Genomic DNA, 21,454 nt, shown 5'->3' with positions numbered 1-21,454 from the left:
TTCTGGTTAAGCCTTATAGGCTGTTGTGTTCCCTGGCATACATCCAAGGTGATTCTGTGATCTTTCCAGTCTCCATGTCTGGAGTTGGCAACATGCTTCAGGCTCGTTGCTATGAAATATTCGTCGTCTTGAAACAGGGCTCTCCCACAGGCTGTTCAGGAAAATCTGCTGACTGCTTCTGAACAGTGCCTGTGGATATCAAGCAGATATAAGCTTTATTTTATTAGCCAAAGATTAAGTAATGAGAAATACAACTTGATGATGTTATTGCTCTTGTCCTTTTCCTTGTAGTGTTTTGTTTTGCTCGCAGTCTTTATCTGTCCTTACTTTTTACAGAATCAGTCCTTTATTTCCAAGGGGTTTTGAGGCCTTTTCACCTACCACCAACTGGTCTTCCCTCAGACCAGTCCAAAAAGTAATGTTTTTCCCGTTCTTAAAAACCTACAGAAAGTTAGGGTAGCCCCTGTGTTAAAGTTTTGAGCATTCAGAAGACTTTCCTCAGAACCATCAATGAGGAAAAAGGAGGGAATAAAAGGTAGGCCAGCTAATACTCAGGGACTCCAGGAGGCAAGCCAGCCCAGGACCAGTTTTTAAAATAAGAAAGCATTCTGGTGGCCAGAGTTTTCAAGGGGAGAGTAAATGTACAATTAGCAATAGGGATAGAGTGTGGGTAGTGGTTCAGAACACTGAACTGGCCAGTGGAGTGGATGTGGAGGTAAAGGAAAAGAAGTCAAGAATGGTGCTTAGGTCTGGGAGTTGAGAAACGGAGAAGAAAATGGGAACGGAGGAACTGGCTTGGAGTTTTAAATGAGAATTTCTATTTTTGGCTTTATTAATTCAGAAATGTTATTCATTGAGAAGAGGTACCAAGTAATGCAGGTGGATATATGCTGGACCCCAAGGAAACTTCCATCAGAGTGTTACCTGGACGATATCAGAGACAAAGATACACTTTGCTGCCAGACCACACAAGTGCTAAATGAGACAGAAAGAACACAGAACTTGAAGTCAGAAGATTTGCGTTTTGGCTCCTGTTAGATATAGCTTACCCTTAAATAAGCCATTGATTTCTGTTCAGAAATGTTTTGCATCTATAAAATGGCTTTAGTACCATGTCATGGATAGTGGGAGAATAAAATGAGAACCCATACGGAAGTTTTAGGAATAGTTAAAAGTGCAAATTTTAGGAACTGTGTAAATATAATTCAGTAGGAGAACTTTCAAAGTTTTGGAGATTTGAATAGGGCCTTTCGCTGAACCTGAAAATCAGAAGATGGAAAAAAGTGTGATTGACTAACTTGCAAAATAAAGACTATGGCTTTGCCTTATGATTAGAATGTGAGGGTGGCTTTTCCAACAGTGAATTAAATTTTGTTTGTCCATAGGACAGGCAAATGTTTTTGAGGGAAGGTGAGAGCAGTCTTCTGTAAATTGAAGATCCCCACCTCTTCCACTCTCCCTACAAAAGAAAATAATAATAGAAGGAAACTTAAAGATCAGTTGGTCCCATCCCCATGTTTTTAGAGGAAATTGAAGACCAGGGAAACTATGTGACTCATACTAATTTGTATTACTTAATAAATAAATGTAATGATTCCTTTCTTAGGTTTTTTGCAACTGGTTGAATACAACACTGAGTTTAAATGAGATGTTTTTTTTTTTTTAATAACTTCAGTCTTGCAGAAAAGTTTCAAGTACAGTATAAAAAACTTTTTTTTTGAGAGTGTGTTGCTAACATAACTCCATTACCCCCAAATACTTTAGTGTGTTTTTTTTACAAACAAGTACATAACCATAGTAAAGCTGTCAACATCAGAAAAGTAACATTGGTACAATCTAATTTTCAGGCCCCATTTTAAGTTTTTCTGGTAATCCCAATAATATCCTTTATAACAAAGGATGCTGTTTCCATCTCTTTTATCTTCAGTGTGGAAGGGTTCTTCAGTCTTTCCTTGACCTTCATGACCTTGATAATTTTGAATATTACAAGCCAATTATTTTGTAGAATGTTCCTCAATTTGAGTTATGCATCTTTGGCAGGAATATCATAGAAGAAGGCTGTCTTCTCATTAGTCTACAAAATGGCACATGATTTCCATTTGTCCTGTTACTGGTGATGTTCACTTTATCACATGATTAAGGAGGTGTCTGCCAGGTTCTCCCCTGTGAAGTTACTCTTTTTTCCTTTATAATTTGTAAGTATTTGTGGGAGAGGCACTTTCAAACAGTCTAAATTTCCTGTTCTTCCTTGAACTTTCCATTTCTTTCTTTCTTTATATCAGTATGGACTCGTGGTTTTTTATTTTATCCGGTGGATTATAATCCATTACTAACATTAATTTTGATGTTTGAACTGTTTCTGATTTGGCTAGTGGTAGTCCCTTCAAACTGGCTTCTGTGTCCTTTTGACCTGTCCCATCCCTTCCTTGCCTTCTAGTCTCACAAGCTGTTCTAGGCTAATTTTGTGTTTTTCTTGCCCCAGGCCTGGAATTAGCCATATCTCAAGAAGTCCTAGTTCTTTTAGTGGAAAATGGTATTTAAAAGTCAAGATCTGGGCTCTAGGTATGCATACTACTATCTGAGTATCGCTGCTCACATGTCTTCTCAGTCGAGGGCTGGCTGTATATATTGAGCTAGCTATATATACTGAAAACCATGAATTCATGCTCTTGACCTCCAATTCTAATTTAGCACTCCAGGATTCATTCTAGTGTTCTCCTTTTCTATATTTTGACTCCTTCCCCAACAGTGAAAAACCTATGTTGCCGTTATCTTTAATATATTTACTTACTTAATTACGTAGCCACTGCTCCCTCCCGCAATGTGGAAACCCTCTTCACCCGTTTAGGCTCTGCCTCCCCCACCCCACCCCCATACACGTGGATGCCCTCTGTGCCCTGCTTGGGCTCCAGTGTCCACACCAGCCCTGTTCTCCATGGGGACACCTGCATCACACTGTCAGGCTCCGATGTCACGTGCCAAGCCACCCCACACATCCTTGTTTTTTCCTCATCCTGCTGGAACTATGCTGCTCCATAATGGGCCTTCCCCCTGTGTGGGCACCCTCTTTACTACCAACACCACCCCCTTTCTTTCCCCCAACATGGGAGTTCTCTTCATCCTGCTTAGTCTCTGACACCCCATGCCAGGCCACCCATTCTCCCCCTGCCCAGGCTCTGACTCTTACTCCATGCTACCCCTCTACATGGACACTGTCCTCATCCCTACACCAGGCTGTGCTTTTACCTGTAACTTCTCCTTGCCTAACTCAATGGCTAACTCCCAATGCCAGGCCACTCCCCTGCTGGGACATCCTCCGATACCCATCACTCTGTGTGGACATCTTCCTAATGCCTCTCGGGCTCTGACGTCTTCACCAGCTGTCTTCTCCCTGCTTGAGCTCTGATTGTCTCTTCCAGGTCCCTCATCCTCTCCAGTGTGGATACCCTTCCCATCCCACTTGGGGTTAAACTCTCTGTGCTGGCTAGCACTCCTACCCAAACACCCTCCTCACCCTGCTGGGGCTCTGCCATCATGACTGGACCGTCCCCTACACAGATGCCTTGCTCGGGCTCCAGTGCCTGGCACTAGAGCACCCCTCCATGTGGACACCTACCTAACAGCTTTAGGATTACATTGTTTGGGGAGGTGTTCTAGTTTGCTAATGCTGCCAGAATGCAAAATACCAGAGATGGATTGGCTTTTATAAAATGGGGTTTATTTGGTTACACAGTTACAGTCTTAAGGCCATAAAGTGTCCAAGATAACACATCAGCAATCGGGTACCTTCACTGGAGGATGGCCAATGGTGTCCGGAAAACCTCTGTTAGCTGGGAAGGCATGTGGCTGGTGTCTGCTCCAAAGTTCTGATTTCAAAATGGCTTTCTCCCAGGACGTTCCTCTCTAGGCTGCAGTTCCTCAAAAATGTCACTCTTAGTTGCTCTTGGGTTGTTTGTCCTCTCTTAGCTTCTCCAGAGCAAGAGTCTGCTTTCAACGGCCATCTTCAAACTGTCTCTTATCAGCTGCTCCTATGCTTTCTTCAAAGTGTCCCTCTCAGCTGTAGCAAGCTCGCTCCTTCTGTCTGATCTTATATAGTGTGCCAGTAATTTAATTCAGACCCACCCAATGGGTGGGCCAACACCTCCATGGAAATTATCCAATCAGAGTCATCACCCACAGTTGGATGGGGCACATCTCCATGGAAACACTCAAAGAATTACAATCTAATTAACACTGATAGGTCTGCCCATACAAGATTACATGAAAGATAATGGCATTTGGGGGACATAATACATTCAAACTGGAACCGGAGGTGTGGAAGGAATGGCAAGGGATTTACCTGAGATGTAGGTTTAATTTCCAAGATCCTAAGCAAAGAAAAAAAAGCAGAAAATTATTTTCCTCCTCCACCAAACACACATGAATGTTAACATTTCTTGACTTTCTTCTTTCTTTCAACTTTCTTATTTTCACATTTTAGTTTTTCTTTTGTCCATGCCCCTGTAGACCCTTTGCATACCTCTTTATAATACTTAGCACATGTGTTTTAGTTTTTGTACCTGATTCCTCCTGGTTGAGTAACCAAGCGTCCCAATTTCCGTAGGTCTGAGGAGGTTCCTGGGATATAGAATTTTCTGTTTTAACACCAAGGAAGTCCCAGGCAAACCGGGAAGAGTTGGTCACCCTATGTCCTGGTGATCAAGTTCCTAAGCAGCCATTCTTTTTCATTGTTTTTTATTTCCTGTCTCCATTGTGGTACGGGTAGGGCTTTAGTGAATGCTTGTTAAATTCAATCTCATTAACTTCAAGGGAGGGTCTGCCACAGAACAGAGGCTAATTAGCCCCCTTCTGAGTAAAAAGAGAGGAGCATGAAAGGCCCCAGTCACCTCCCAGTGAGCCTTAACTTTGTCTGCAAATGCATTTATGGCAGAAGGAGGAATGCCACTTCTCCCCAGCCCTTCCCAAAGTCCAGAGCAAGCCCCAAGTGAAATACCCCAATCTTAGGATACTGTAAGCCTTTACTTGGTAACCTGGCATTGCAAGTGTCAGGCCTGTGCCCAGGGACTTGCCTAACCTGGACAATAATGCTGTGAGTTCAGAACAGCCCATTAGAACAGTGGTTCTCAAACTTTCGGTGTTGGAATCCCTTGATACTCTTAAAAAGTGCTAAAGACCTTTTATTTATGTGGGTTAGATATTAGTATTGACCATGTTCATAATATAAGAAAATTTTCAACTATTCATTTATTTATTAAAATCACAATAATACACCCATTGCAAAATTAACATTAATAGCATTTTATGGGGTAAAATTTATATTTTCCAAGAAAAAAAATAGTGAGAAAAATGGCATTGTTTGGCATTTTGCAAATCTCTCTAATGTCTGGCTTAATAGAATACAACTGTTTTCTCTTTTCTACTTCTGCATTCAATCTCTTGAATTTTTTTTTTTTTTGGTTGAAATATAGAAGGAAATCTTGGCCTCAAGCAAATAAACAGTTGAAAAGGGAGGACTTTAGGGACCCTGGGGACCCTGAACTACACTTTGAGAACAGCTGCATTAGAACATAAATTCTTAGGTGAATATTTGGTTGACATTCACAGGAGCAGCACTTATACACAGTTGCTTCTAATTCTACCACTTCTGCTCTTCAAAAAGCATATCAGAGTGCAAATAAGCATGGCATCACAGAGAAAACCTGAAATCTGCTCTTCTTGATATTTAAAAGAATAATTTTTTCACACAACTAATATTTACAAATTTATCTTGACCCCCACCCCAGCTGATAGCAGCATACCACATGTTGAAACAACATGGTTGATGACTGTCACAGGCATTTCCTACCACACATCTGGAAGCCGTTCATCCCGTTGACAGGCACCACCATATAACTGGGTCATTGCTGGTTTTCTCTTATGAACCAGAGTTCCCATAGTGTATGTATTCCATGGTCAGTTGTCCAGTGCTTATTATTGAGCACTTCCTTTGTGCTCACCAAGAACCAATCGGATAACAAACACAATCTCTGCTTAGTGTGCATTGTACATTAAATGGGCTAACCTTGCTTTGTGGAGAAACTTTTGATGGGTTTGTAGGTCAGGAATTGATTAGCTGTCCCTGCTTTCCCTGAGCTTGCTCAGAGGGAAGTTATATCTGTAGATGCTTGACTTGCCCTATGAACCTTGGTTTTTCATAATTGGATCTCTTCAGGGAATTTTTTTTCAGTTTTAGAACACTATGTCTTTGATTTAGAAAAGTGGGAAATCACAGAAAAGTATATGGGCATCAAACATGAATAGCCCACTAAATCCATTTTGATGTATTTCCATCATGTCATTCTGTTTTTTATTGCTATCTATTAATTCAGTATACTTTCAAACAGCATCTATTGTTTATTTCAGGATTTTTGACTATTTTTAATTCTTTCCTCAGACCTTACCTTCAAAGTTTTCTGTGAACTCTGTTATGTATAAAGTTGGTAACTAGTTTGGTAATTAGTAGCAAGTACTAACTAACTTTTTATGACAGTTTTAAATCTATTACATTAAAGTCCTCTTCCCTAAAAACATAATATTCAGTTAAAAGTCTCATGTTACATGGTTAATCTAGAATGAGGAATTTGATCTTGCTGTCAACACTGGCATTCATAGGATTTTACTTTCTTAATGCTCTTTGTGTGTTATAAGGCCTGCAGGACTCAGAAGGCATTGAGAAGCCCAAGGTGCTCCCTCAGGCAGAAAAGTGGGAGATGGGTAACATAGGAAGGATAGGAAAGATCTCCAACTTGTGCTCAGTAAGCTACAAATGTAAAAATATTTATTACATAATTGATTATCATATTGAGAAATGAAAAGGAAGCACCAAAGGCTAAAGCAATAAGAAAATTCTTCCAGGATATTTATTTATAAGAGAGTTTTATACAAGCATTAAAAAGGGAATTAGAAAGACTGTGTATCAACATGGATAGAGTCATGATAAGTGGAAAATTAGACCCAAGATATTATGTACTCTATGTTTTACAACTCTGTCAAAATATATATGCATTTAAAAAAACTCAGAATGGGAATACATAAAAATGATAACTGTATGCAAAATGGTGAGATTATGGATGTTTTCTCCTCCATTGTTTACACTTTTGGCAATACTCTATTGCTTTTACGATATAAAAGAAGAAATCCCGAAGCATATATCTAGGTTCGATATGACACATAATGTCAAATTAGGAATAATATTGTATTTTTCAAATGTAATTATAACAGGTGATTTGTTAAGGAAACATTCCAAGCATCACATTCAAATGATTGCCGATCCTTTAGAAGGAGTCACCTTGGGTGGTATTGCCATTACTTAGAACATTTTTTAACTGCACTCTTGACCAATGTGAATTGAGTGGGGTTTTGCCAACAAATATGGGAGCATTGGGGCTGGGGACTTCATTCAAGAGGAAAATAAGATTTTCCTGCATCATGTGGTTGTTGGGGTAGTCACGGGATATTGAGTAGCAACGTCCTTAATTGCAGAATTTAACCAAGGCTGGCTCTTTTGCCTTCTTGGACATGTTGTAGTCAAAGGTAATAATAAAAGCATTTTCTTTTCTGTTATTCTTTTTCTTATCTCCTGCCTCTCCCTCTTTAGGTTTTCACTGGAATTTTCACAGCAGAAATGTTCCTGAAGCTCATAGCCATGGATCCCTACTATTATTTCCAAGAAGGTTGGAACATTTTTGACGGATTTATTGTCTCCCTCAGTTTAATGGAACTGGGGCTAGCAGACGTGGAGGGGCTTTCGGTGCTGCGATCGTTCCGATTGGTATTCCATATTTCTCCAATTTCTTTTTACATTTCCTATCTTGAAGCTACTAGAGAGGATTTTATATAAGTTAATTTGATGATGAAAAAATCTTCAGCTTTCTTCTACTCCCAGTGCCAGTTGGCTAGTTATTTGGCTTAGTTACTAAAATTAATTTTAGGAAATTCCTCAGAAAATAATGTTTAATCTAAAAGATGAAGAGGAAGGCTTCCTGCGGTCTATTACTGAGGTCTAATTTGGGTTTGCTAGGTAAACCTATTTCTTTATCTGAACATCTCCCTGAAATGACCAGAATTTCTCTTTGCTCAAAAATGACTTTTCTGATTTCTTATATCAGGGTGGCCCCTTCCAGAAAAGGAGGATAAATAATGTTTTAAAAAATTGTATTGAAATTAGTTGTGAACATTGGCTTTGTTTTCCGTATCATTAGCCAAGAAGGGTTTTTAATTAATGTTTTTGAAGAAGTTAATATTTAAGTTACTAACTTGACTTTCTGAAAGAATAATGATGTCCTCAAAATAGCTGCCCAGAAACAGTAGGCATCCTGATTAAGTCCTTTGAGAAGCTGAGTTACCTTGGGGGTATCCCATTCAGACAAAACTCACGACTGCTTCTCTGGCATCAGAACTGGCTTAGGTTTTTCTCTCCTTGTTGGGAAAATATCAAAATACTTGGAACTGAAAGGATTTAAGGCTCTTTCATTGGGATATTTAGCAGATCTAAGAAAGAGAATTGTAATTGAGTGAAACTTTTATAAAGTAGAGAGTTCACTTGGTTCAAGTCAAAAATAACAACTGCCACATTTCTGGAACCTTTGCTTACTACTCTTTGGACAGGATCCAACCCACAGTAAACTTTTTGTAAATATTTCATATTATCTAGAGGACAAGAGAAGGGATATTCTCTTATATTCTCAACAGGATTCTTAATAAACTAAAAGCAGAATGGAAAAAAATGTGAGTGGCCCAGATAAACATATAGAGCAACACTTGGTAAGCCTTGAACTCTCAGATAAGACCCAATAGGTCTTATAGATTCAATAGGAAAATAATGTTCAAATTAATGCTGTTGCCTTTTACCAAATTGCCTATTACATTATGTTTAGCTATCTGTCAATTTAAGACATCTAATGATGATCTCATTACTGTTCCATTGACCAAGCTACCGTGGGCTTTATGCATTAGAATTCTTAGACTGTTAGCCAGGACTTTATCAATCAGTTCATTACAGAATATGGAAATTGCATGATTGACAGGTACTATAAGTTCTGTCCTCTGAATTACCATCAGTATAGTCCCTTTCTATAAGACATTTATATATGCGGACCTTCCCCTATTTGGGAATTATACCTTTGCCTCCAAGTTAGGCCAAGCACATTACAAAGTTTCATTTTAGCCACTGATCAATATTGGCAAGCAATAAGGGAAATTATTCAGAATGTTTTAATGCTTGCTTTTTTAGAGAGACATGCTTTATGTCCTTACCCTGGTCTTTTGGTTCCCTACAAATTCGCATTCCTTGGCATGTCCCTTGAGAAGTCAAGGGGAAAAAATCAATAGAAAATGGTATTTTTCTATTGTCAATGATTTGATTGACTTGGGGACTAATACATGGGACTAGAGATAGTATTCTTGGTTCCTTGTTCTAAATCTGTCACTTACTGTGAAATTAATTAGTTTTTACTCATCTGTGCCTCAGTTTCTCCCTTTGTAGTCTAATGCTGTTGTTAGAAAGTCCTGGGAATTTCTCAAGGGTGCTCAGTAAATTTAAACCGATCTTATTAATTTTATGTGTTTTTATTTTAGCCATTTGGTAAGAAAATGAATTGAATATCATTTGGTTTTTGTTTGGGTGTTTTCCTTTCTTAGCTCCGAGTCTTCAAATTGGCCAAATCCTGGCCCACCCTGAACATGCTGATCAAGATTATTGGAAATTCAGTGGGTGCCCTGGGCAACCTGACCCTGGTGCTGGCCATTATTGTCTTCATCTTTGCTGTAGTGGGGATGCAGCTCTTTGGAAAGAACTACAAAGAGTGTGTCTGCAAGATCAACCAGGACTGTGAACTCCCTCGCTGGCACATGCATGACTTTTTTCATTCCTTCCTCATTGTCTTTCGAGTATTATGCGGGGAGTGGATCGAGACCATGTGGGACTGCATGGAGGTGGCAGGCCAGGCCATGTGCCTCATAGTCTTTATGATGGTCATGGTTATTGGCAACTTGGTGGTTAGTACTAATTTGTAGACCTTTTTGCTCTTTACCCTGAACATCCTACCCTTGACCCAGAAGCCCAATCTGCTTGGTCCTTCTAGAACCTTCCATGGCTATGTTTGTTTTTATTCTTTCTTGGCTCAGGAATACTAAGATACAAATGAAGAAGAGGAGATTGATATTTATAGAGTGCCTACTCTGTCATAACCCCTACAACCTGCCAACTCTTGTTCATAGTTAAACAAACAAAACTCAAAATAGCAGAGCTGGTATCTGAACCTAGATCTTCCTGACACCAAAGTCTCTGCTCTTTCTACTATAAAAAGTTTCCTTTATCTAAAACAGGATTTCTCAACCTTGGCACTGTTGACATTTTGAGCCAGATAATTCTTTGTTGGGGTGAAGAGATGGGGCGGGAGGTGCAATTCTGTGCATTGTAGGTTATTTTGCAGCATCCCTGGCCTCTACCTGCTAGGTGCCAGTAGCACACCTCCCCACCACGCTACCTCCCCCAAGTTATGACAACCAAAAATGTCTCCAGGTATTGCCAGATATCCCCTGAGGGACAAAATTGCCCCCCGTTGTGAACCACTTATCCATACCATCTTAGGGTTCTATTTAATTTGTATAGATGGCAGCTCACTTTCTTGCTGTACTCTGATCTGTCAGCCTGTTTTCTCCTTCTGTATATAGAACATTCACCCACAGAGATTTTAACACCTTGTTTCTCAAAGTGTGATCTGAGGACTAGCAGCAACAAGATCACCTGGAAGTGGGTTAGAAATGCAGTATCTCAGGCCTCACACCAGCTCTACTGGCTCAGAATCTGCATTTTTAGCAAAACCTCCAGGTGATTCATATGGACATTAAAGTTATAGATCAGACTTCCAAATCCCACTTGTGAGTGCAGAGCAAGGAGAGCTGGAAGAAGGCAAGCTCAGATGATCCTTCAAGCTGGTCTGCATTAGTTCTCTAACCTTTTCTGCCACAGTAGAAGGTTCCCACTCTCCTGCCTCTGAACCAGCCATAGCCACCCTATTCTTTCATTTGGCCTATAAAAATAGCCACTGGAATGTTTCTTTAATCCCTCCCATTCTCCGTTCCCACCCACCTTTTTTTGGTCCTAATCCTCCCAGTCCTTTCACTCCTTTAGTGAATGTTGCCTAGTGATACAGAGGGTGATTGACATTTCCAGCCCTGGCCTCACCACCCTTTCTCTAGTCTCCTATTCTCAGCTGTCTCAAGGACATCTCCCCAGGACTGCCTACAGATACCTAAGCACATGGCAAAATCAGCTTTGTTATTTCTGCCCCCCAATGGCACCTTTCCAGTTTCCCCTTTGCCTCAATCCCTCTGCCTGTCTGATCCCATGGAACCTGTAACTTTGGAGTCTTTTCCATCTCTTTTTTCTCCACTCCCAACAAATATTGGCTATGTCTTAAATGCGTCTTTCTTCATCTATCTTTCTTCATAGTATTTCTAAGGTCTGCCCCTTCCTTTCCATTTCTATAACCCACCCAGTGTTTCTAAAAGTGTGGTCTGAGGACCACCTGCATCACAATCACCCAAGTCATACTTATTAAAAAAGGCAGAGTCCCAGGCCCGGCACCAGATCTATTGAATCAGGATCTCTTCAGGTGAGGCCAAGGAGATATGCATTGTTAACATACACGCCCCCCCAAGAGCTTGTTGTGCATGCTCAAGTTTGAGCTTATAGCCTAATCTGGACCCTTACCAACTCATGCATGTGACAGCCTTCTGGCTTGTAGTCTCTCTAGGTCTCTGTAGCTACTAGGAATGACTTCCTCAAATCTCTATCATCTATGTCTCCTTTACTCAGGAACCAATAGTGGATCCAATAAATAAAAATTCAGATTCCACAGCCTGGCCTTTAAAGTTCCCTCTACATCACCCCCGTTTACCAACCATTCTCCTTTTTACTTCTACAGATGGCCTAGATCTTCCGAATGCATACAGTTCATTTATTCTTTCCATCCCTCCCAAAATGCACATATATTATCTCTACCTAAAATGAATGCCTTATTCTTCTTCAGGAGTGTAACAAAGTAAGGGTCAAGTGTAAATTAAGAAATGAACATCTCTCCCACTTTTCAAAAGTAAGTCTTAATAAAAATGAATGAATTAATCTTTATGTCCAATAGGAAATTAAACAATAATTTAAAAATAAATAAATACATAATCCTTATTTTTCTGAGTCTGAATTTAATAAAACATGCTCTATGTCAAAATAAAATAAAAATAAATTAATAAAGCTTGTATCTGATGGCTTGACACTTGGCTACACAGCAGAACACAAAAGTCATCATCACTCTCTTACTAAAACAATTTTATTTTAATATATATTAGGAAAACAGAAAATTCATCCTTAAAATAAGATGACATGGCATATATTTTAGTTCTACTTTCTTGACTTGATTAATGAAGTATGGTTCTCCAAGCCTGATTTTTTCTGACATGGGTCCTGTCCTCTAGGATATCTCCTGCTCATGCCCACATGGCATCTACACACTCTTTGACGTCCCCAAAGATCTATATCTGCCTTTTTGTTTTTATGTTTGGGGAATTTTCTTCCAAAATGCATACAGCCTTTGCTTTTTCTTATTATAAAAGATGTAATATATTTTGGATATGTATATGTATTTAAAGTTATTTTTAAAAAAAACAAGAAAAAAGTGCTAAACTCCTTGTATATTAACCAAAACCAAACAGAACGTCCACCTAGTTACATGGGCATTTGAAACCCTGTGGGTCAACAAAACACAACAGAAACTCCTGAATCAGTCACATAAAATCTCTGGGCTGCCAGTCGGCAACCCCTAGTTTAGTGGATGACTTTTCCTAACCCCATCCAGCATTCACTTTTTTTTCTAATCCTACTGGTACAGGTACTGAACCTATTTCTGGCCTTGCTCCTGAGCTCCTTCAGTGCAGACAACCTGGCAGCCACAGACGATGATGGGGAAATGAACAACTTACAGATCTCAGTAATCCGTATCAAGAAGGGAGTGGCTTGGATCAAACTGAAAGTGCGTGCCTTCATGCAGGCCCACTTCAAGCAGCGTGAGGCCGATGAAGTGAAACCTCTGGATGAACTGTATGAAAAGAAGGGCAACTGCATCGCCAACCACACTGGTGCAGACATCCACCGGAACGGTGACTTCCAAAAGAATGGCAATGGCACAACCAGCGGCATTGGCAGCAGCGTGGAGAAGTACATCATTGACGAGGACCACATGTCCTTCATCAACAATCCCAACTTGACTGTGCGGGTGCCCATTGCAGTAGGCGAGTCTGATTTTGAGAACCTCAACACAGAGGACGTTAGCAGCGAATCGGATCCTGAAGGCAGCAAAGATGTAAGGTCCCAGCCTAGAAACCAACCTTGAGCCTATGTGAGAGCAAACAGGGCTCTGTCAGCCCCAGGGATTGGTTCAGCTGTGGGGTTGGTAGAGAGAATCTAAACAGTCAATTCACTTTGAGAACCTGCCTCACCCCACCCCCAATATCATTTTAGCCTTTCCTAGATGACCTAGATTCCTGAGTTATTTCTGGATCTATCTCCATCTCTTTTGGATCTTCTGGGTCTGAGGCTGGAGTAAATGCTCAAGTACTTCCCTGCCATTACTCTTTCTGAGCTATATCTCTGAGACCAACCTATGGCCACATTTGGTATAGGATGGTCACTGTCATCTGTGGGTGGGTTTTAACATTGTACTCACATCCTGAGAGAAGTTTTGAGGGCCTTATGGTAATTGTTTGCCAACCATGAGTTGGATGATGATGAACTGTAAAAAGAGTTGTAGAGAATTATAGCTGGTCCATCATGCCAACTAGAGGTAGGGTTGTTAGTGTGGAGTGGGCATACTGCTACAGAGTTGTTTGATCTCCCTTTTCCTTATATATCTAGAAACTGGATGATACTAGCTCCTCTGAAGGAAGCACCATTGATATCAAGCCAGAAGTAGAAGAAGTCCCTGTGGAACAGCCTGAGGAATACTTGGATCCAGATGCCTGCTTCACAGAAGGTGAGAGGGAGCGAAGAAAGTGGTGGGCACATGGCACTTGCACTGCTCACAGCAGATTTCTGTCAGGGTTACTGGTTTATATGAGAGAAAAGGGGGCTCAGTGGCTACTTTCAAGAACTTTGTTTCCCTGTTTGATTCTGACCCATAAGAAGTTTCTATTCTCAAACTACTCTTTGTTCATTTTCACTTGGCATCAGCCCAAAAACTTCCATTAGAAAGGCCTAGTCTGTCATGGCTGTGCCTCCCCACCACCTACCAACACTTTGTAGATCTTCCCAATTCCAGAGGGCGTCACCCTGTGAGCCTTGTAGCAGAGCCTCAGCCCTCCCACACTCTCCATTTCTGAATCTCACATTCTGGTTCAGCCCCCATTCTCCCTGCTGTGTGGTGGGGCAGCGCCTGGTAGGGCCTGGGAGATGGAGGAGAGGGCAGGTCTGGGCGGGGCACGCTCTCCATGGCCTGACCTGCCTCTCCTGCTGGTGCCAGGTTGTGTCCAGCGGTTCAAGTGCTGCCAGGTCAACATTGAGGAAGGGCTAGGCAAGTCCTGGTGGATCCTGCGGAAAACCTGCTTCCTTATTGTGGAGCACAATTGGTTTGAGACCTTCATCATCTTCATGATCCTGCTCAGCAGTGGCGCCCTGGTAAGGCCCAGGGGAGAGTATGATGAGAGCTTGGCTGGGAAAGGGTTTATAGAAACTAATGGGAAGAGGCTGGATGGAACCCAAGCCTGATTTCTCTGAAAACATGGATTGGCTCTGATCCCAAGGGTAATAGTCTATTAAAGTGCTCTGGGCTGATGTTTTGAACCTTCAGAATTAGAATCCATATTTGTCTACATCCTGATCTTCTTTAGACTCAGCATGATCCCTCTCAAGGCTTAGACCCCCTTTTTATCAGGATGAACACACAGATGACCAAGTGTCTTCACTGCTTGGTTTGCCCCACTCTCTTAAGCAGCTCCCTAAAATGAAAGTCCTTCTCTCACCTAATACCCAAAATCCCTTGTCCTTCACTTTTTAGTTGCCCAAGGTGGAAGGGAGGTAGTATTCCCCTACCTACTCTCCCTTGACACCCTACTGGGTTTGGAGAGTCAGATGACTAACACAAGGGTTATATATAGTCACATTGTTGAAGGGATTATCATTAGTCAGTGAAGTATACTGGGCATTAAACACGCAGTCCTCTCCCCTGCCAGGACTAATTACCTTGGCAGTTGCTTTCATTTTTAACTGTATTATAACTCAGGAGACCTGGACAGAGTCTAGTATGAGGAGCAGTCTACTAGTTGTGTAGATTTGAGGACAGCAGGGTTTAGCAGCACCACACATTTCCCTTCTAATTAAGAGAAAGGTGAAGAGTGCAGAATTTTGAACTGTCTTTAGAGAAGGAGGGCACATTCATGTGTGAAATCAAATCTGGAAGCAAAAAAGTAACAAATGAGAACCTCCAGATTCAGTGATAAAGATCCCAGCGGTGGCTTGAGAAGTTTCAACTGGCATGTGAGGCAGGAGAATAGGAGAAGCTAAGAAAGGCGGTGATGTGTAGTAGAGAAGAGCCCAAAGACAAAGAGGACATTTTCGGTCATGGGAAATCAGGGGAAGGTTTGTGTAGGCAGTGTCAGGATTAGAGTAGGGGGCAAGAAAGATGGTTTGGGTAGCCATTGATCTGATGACGAGGAGCCAGGCTTTCCTGCCTGTCCCTGGGTCGTTTACTGCATCAGCAAGCATTCACTCAGTACTTTCTGAGGCACTGTGCAGGTACCCAAGATGACAGCGTGGTCTCTGCCCTTGAGAGAAAGGAAGAACAGACTATGGCGAGTGAATGGAGGAAGGTGTTGTATTCTTGTTGTCATCATTATCCTTCAGATCTAGTGAACAGAAACTTAAAAAACAGAGAACATGCCCCATCCCTTGATTCTTCTCTTTTCCTGTCTCCACACACAAAAAAGAAAAAAGCAGCAATGAGACAAGAGTTTTGAACTTGTTCACCTTTGACAATTTTTATTTGTCATAAATGGATAAATGAAATACTTGGCTCAGTACTTGAAGATCCTGTGCATTAGTAGAGTAAATGTAAGATTTAAGAAAAGCCAAGTGAAGCCACAGCTAATGTGTCCAAGAAAAGACAAGATTGTGGTTACAATGAGACTTCAGAGGGAAGGCATTAGAGCCCCCAGTGACATAAGATCAGTCTTGGGCATCTCACATATCATGGGTTATAGAATGGATTTCTAAGTGAAGTTAAGGGGAAACCTGACATGGAAGCTACTTTTTAATTGAGTAGAAGGGATTTATTTATACCAAGACCCTGAGAAGGACAGTGGAACTCATATCCCCTGCCCCCACTGCCCAGGGATGCAACTGGGACACCTTATTTCGTGTGCCTCCATTTTGGAAGATGAGGATACAGGTAGCTCAAATCTATCCTTCCTTCTGGAACTGTCCAGAGCAAGCACCTTCCATTGCATGGCAGTATGCTGTTTTCCACCTCCACAGTTTTTGCTCAAGCTTTAGGAATTCTCTCCTTAACATGACACCATGCCATCTACTACTCTGTGAATGGGAATACCCATCCCTTCATATCAGGGAATTACCTCATTCAGGAATACCAGAAAAAAGAAAATAGTACTAAGATTTCCCTCCCCTGACATCTCCCACCCCTGTGACCTTCCACCCATATCTGCTGTGTCAAGGAGCTAAGAGAAGGAAAGATTTTTGTCATATAAAGAACATACATAATGTTGTCAAGGATGTGGAGAAATTGGAACCCTCGTACACTGCTGGTATGACTGTAAAATGGTGCAGCCACTTTGGAAAACAATTTGAAAGTTCCTCAAATGGTTAAACTTAAAGTTAGCATATGATCCAGCAATTCCACCTCTAGATATCTACCCAAGAGAAATGAAAACATGTGTCCACACAAAAACTTGTACACAAATGTTCATAGTGACATTAGTCACAATTGCCAAAAAGTAGAAACAACCGATGTGTCCATCGATAGCTGAAAAGAGAAGTAAAATGTAGTATATCTATACAATGGAATGTTACTCAGCAATAAAAAGAAATGAAGTATTGGTACAACATAGAAGAACTTTGAAAACATTATGCTAGGTGAAATTGGTCGCAGAGAACCACATATTGTATGATTCTATTCATATGAAATGACCAGAAGAGGCAAATCTAGAGAAAGATTAGTGGTTGCCTAGGGCTAGGGAGAGATGAGGCAAGGAGGTGACAGCTAAGAAGTGTGGAGTTTCTTTTTGGGATAATAAAAATGTTTTAAAGTTGATAGTTGTGATGAATGAACTCTGAATATAGTAAAATGCATTGAATTGTACACTTTAAATGGGTGAGTTGAATGGTATGTGAATCGTATCTCAATAAAGTTGCTTACCAAAAAAAAAAAAAAATCATATATAGCAGTGAAAGAGACTAAAAGCTGGTGATAGGCCAACCACATGTGGGAGAAGCTTGCCATCCCAAGAATGGCAGTGCTTCCAACGTTGCTTGTTTGGCTTTAGACATAGTAGGCAGCTGCTGTTTCTCTTTCAGGCTTTTGAGGACATCTACATTGAGCAGAGAAAGACCATTCGTACCATCCTGGAATATGCTGACAAAGTCTTCACCTATATCTTCATCCTGGAGATGTTGCTCAAATGGACAGCCTATGGCTTCGTCAAGTTCTTCACCAATGCCTGGTGCTGGCTGGACTTCCTCATTGTGGCTGTACGTGTCCTGCTTTCTACTTCCTGCCCCTTCTAGCAGGAAAACAGAATTAGAGATCTTTCTTCCCATGATGGCTGGAGTTGCCTGGGGCCCAGGTTATAAGACAAGATGTAGATGTAGGTTTGGGTAAAGCTTCTTTCAGTGCACTCAGATCTTAATTTGGGGAGGGAAGCTCTGACGATCCCTGCCTTTTCTCCAGGGACTAACCAACCAACTCTTTACTCTAGTGGATTTGGCTTAGCAGATTCAGAGATTACAAATGGAAAAAAAGTAATAATCATTGGTCTCAAAGCCCCATGTTGGAAGTTTGGGACATGAAGGTTCTTATCCCAAACCAGCAGGACATCCTCTTTCTGTTGCTAGAGAAGGGGTGAGAGAATGAAGTGGGTGCTGCTGAAACAGAGGTGGTGGTGGTATCTATGTGGACTCTTCTAGTGTGAACACTTCCATTTAACTCAAATCTTGGTACCAGGCTCATCTGAACAAGTCAGTTAATCAGGGGGAAGGAGAGGGCTTTTCATACCAAAATAAAATGTAAAAGGCCTAGCCCTTGTCATTTTAAGAACGTAATATTAGAAAAGTCCCTCTCTTCCCACACATTCCACACATTGCCATCTTCCAACTGGTGATCATACTTGAAAAAAATCTTTTTTCCTCCAGGTTCCAAGACCATCTCCAAGGCTTGATGGCCATTACCTCCTATGTTATTTTTCAGGTTGGAAGCCATATCATCTATAACTATTTCTCATCCCGCCAGCGCTTGTCACTTGTTGGCTTTAATAACAATCATGATTGGTCTCTTATTCTGTGTAATAACTAAAGCTTTTTTCTTCTAGCCAAGCCAGCATTTTTTAAAAGGGGGGTGGGGGGCAGTTGGGTGAATGGAAATTGCAGGACCAGGCCTATGAAGAATTCTCTTCCTTCTGAGGGCTGAGAAGTGCCAGGGAAGTGGAGTTTGGAGGCTGGGTTGGTACATTTAGAATACAGGTTGCATTTGACTGTATTATGAACTACCCATAGAGTGCCTCTGGGATCTAAAATAGAACAGCATGGAAATCTCTTTTTTAGGTAACAAGAGCCGAGCACTCTGCACAAACAATGATTTCTGATCTGTAAATTGTATTCCTTTCCCAATACAGTGTCAACAACTTCCATGGTTAATGACTTCTTCCAAGAGCTATCACTATACCCCCATTTGCATTCCCCTTTTCAAAAGGCAAGCTGTTGGGGGGAAATGTCTAAATGGGGTGAGAATGTCACCTTTGCCCATAAAGTGAACCAAATAGGTGCAGCCCCAGAGAGTGCTAGGGTGAAACCCTAGCAAGAGATTTCAGTACTCCCTTCAGCAACTGTTGATACAGGCTTGTGATGGAAAGGCCTCTGCTTCCCACCGGCAGAAAGCTTAGGTGCTAAGACTTAAGGAATGGACTTGGGATAAGACCCAGAGAATTAAAGTGTTCTCTTAAAGCAAGTGTTCTCTTGTTAGAGAACAGAAGTGGCAGAGCATCTTCACTTCACTATAACTCCTCAGGATCAATTAGAGTCAGGTGGGGCACCCATGGGAGTCCTAGAGGCCCCTCATCTTCTAACCTTGCAAGAACTGAGACAGGCGTCTCCTCTATCACATTCCCAACTGCCCTAGGGAAGCTGTGATTTGAAACAGATCTTCCCCACCATGACCGTTCCCTCCACTCTACTCTAACACAAATACTCCCTTCCTCTTCACCCCAGAAATCCAGGGTATTGGTAAATTATCTCACATTCCTCAGGTGCCCAGAGCTGCTACAAGCATTCACGCTTATTTTGCAAACATTTTTTATTACTTTTTATAGTAATTGGCAGGGGGATAAAAGGAAGCTTAAACAGGCATGTAGCCAACTGACAACAGCCTTTGGGAGTTGCTGGATGACTATAGTCCTGTGGGGCCTAGCAATGACTCTTAAGAATGCCTCTGTCTTCTACCAATTGTTAGGAAACAATTTAAATCAAATAGCATTATCTGTGTAGAATTGTCCCAGAGCCATAGGAAATTACAGAGGAACAGGGAGACATGATCCCAGCCCTTGGAGAGTTTACACTGGCTTGCAGGGTGGCTCTGGCCTAATTCCAGGCTTGTGGTAATCCAGCATTCCAGGAACAAGGCTCTTCCGGGAACCTCCCTCCTATCAGCTTCTAGTCTCAGACCGAACAGTTCATTCATTCTTCACTTATCGTATGTTTATTGAGCACCCACAACACGCAAAGCCTCCTGCCAGGTGTTGTGGGGAATACAGGAAGTATAAGACATTGACACTTCCCTCTAAGGACTTGAAAAGGTGAGATGCACACACGGATAACCACAGCATGGAGCAGAGTGTGATAAGGAGGTACAGCCCCAGCTACTGTGGGGGTCCATCACAGTACCTCCACTGATTGCCACTTTCAAGTTGTAGATGGAGAGTAAGACTCAGACTGACACCTGAACATCTGGAACTGTCAGAGTCTTTGCTGTCCATTTGGTTAAAATTTCTAGTTCCTTTGGCATTTCAGAACATCCAATGGGTGTAAAATTTAGGTCCTAATTTAGCACACCATCTCTGCCAGACTCTCCCTCCCACTTCATCCTCCGGTGACTTGGTGTTTGAGTCTGTTATTCTTCACCATATTTGTTTCCCTAATGGATTTTTTCATTCTTCTTTGATGTCTGTTAACAGCTGCTGAGGGCATTTTTCAGTCATGAGGATGATCCAGACAACGTCCAAGGTTAATTTTCTTCATCTATAAGACATGCAAGTTCCCAATCAGGGGCAACATTTTATTTTGCTCAGGTTCTTGGCTGCTGTGGAAATTTGGTCCTGTAAAAGAACTTTGTCATCTTTTACCCTGAGAAAATTTACCTCATCCTATTCTGGGTTGAGCCAGCACATTGTTTCCAGGAATCGGAACTTTTAAATACTACTCACCTCATCCTGAATTCAGACTACTGAAAACATTCCCTGTTTTAAAATGTTCACATCAGTTTGAAAAAGTCACCTGGTGTCCCTTTGTTTTTTCCTATACTTTCAGCCATTCATTCCCTGAATTTTGACTTCTCTCAACTTTTTTTTTTTTTTTAGGTTTAAGTCTTTCCTTAAAGTACTTTAAGCAGTGTTCTGAGTATCTCCAGTGAGGGTTTAACATGGAGACTCAGGATTATAAGAGAGCCCTCAACTGCTAAGGTATAACCCAGATAGGGCCCTTATTGATCCTTTCTTAAGAGATCTTGGCCAGATCAATCAACTGAGCGGCAGATTCTCTCTCAATGTTCAGAGCCACCTGGTCCACAGCAACCTCCAAATTGGCTTCTGCACCCCCTCCACCGTTACCATCACCTTAGGCCTAATTATTATCAGATAAGCCACCCACCCTGAAAAGTATGAGGCCTCTAGCCACTCGAAGCCTACAAGGCTTAGATTTTTGCAACCTTTACTTGGCATGGTTTCACAGGATGAAGCTGACTCAAGGGTCTTTTGAATCTAGGGACTTGGTTGAGATGGGAACGTTTACCTTTAGATGTACCTATTAAAGTCTCACTAAGAATTAGGCAATTTTAGGATATTTGGGGCTTCATTTGGCAATAGTAGGCAAAACAGACACTTCCTTATAGATTCTTACTGATAATGATGGATGGAGAGAAAAATGATT

General features: G+C 41.4%; 1 protein-coding gene across 5 annotated transcripts in view; it reads left to right on the top strand.

Annotated features, from left to right (window-relative positions):
* SCN8A (sodium voltage-gated channel alpha subunit 8) overlaps nt 1–21,454 on the top strand; it is a 207,284-nt gene that overhangs the window by 152,240 nt on the left and 33,590 nt on the right. For all 5 annotated transcript variants that reach the window (XM_037845330.1, XM_037845326.1, XM_037845327.1 and 2 more), the window contains 6 exons: nt 7,637–7,810; nt 9,679–10,035; nt 12,927–13,397; nt 13,949–14,066; nt 14,553–14,707; nt 17,618–17,791. In XM_037845330.1, coding sequence (XP_037701258.1) covers nt 7,637–7,810; nt 9,679–10,035; nt 12,927–13,397; nt 13,949–14,066; nt 14,553–14,707; nt 17,618–17,791 — 1,449 coding nt within the window. The remainder of the gene's footprint in view (nt 1–7,636; nt 7,811–9,678; nt 10,036–12,926; nt 13,398–13,948; nt 14,067–14,552; nt 14,708–17,617; nt 17,792–21,454) is intronic.

Source organism: Choloepus didactylus, chromosome 8 (genome assembly GCF_015220235.1).
Source record: "Choloepus didactylus isolate mChoDid1 chromosome 8, mChoDid1.pri, whole genome shotgun sequence".
Lineage (NCBI taxonomy): Eukaryota > Metazoa > Chordata > Mammalia > Pilosa > Megalonychidae > Choloepus > Choloepus didactylus.
The sequence above is the reverse complement of the archived record's forward strand: the minus strand, read 5'-3'. Positions and strand labels throughout refer to the sequence as shown.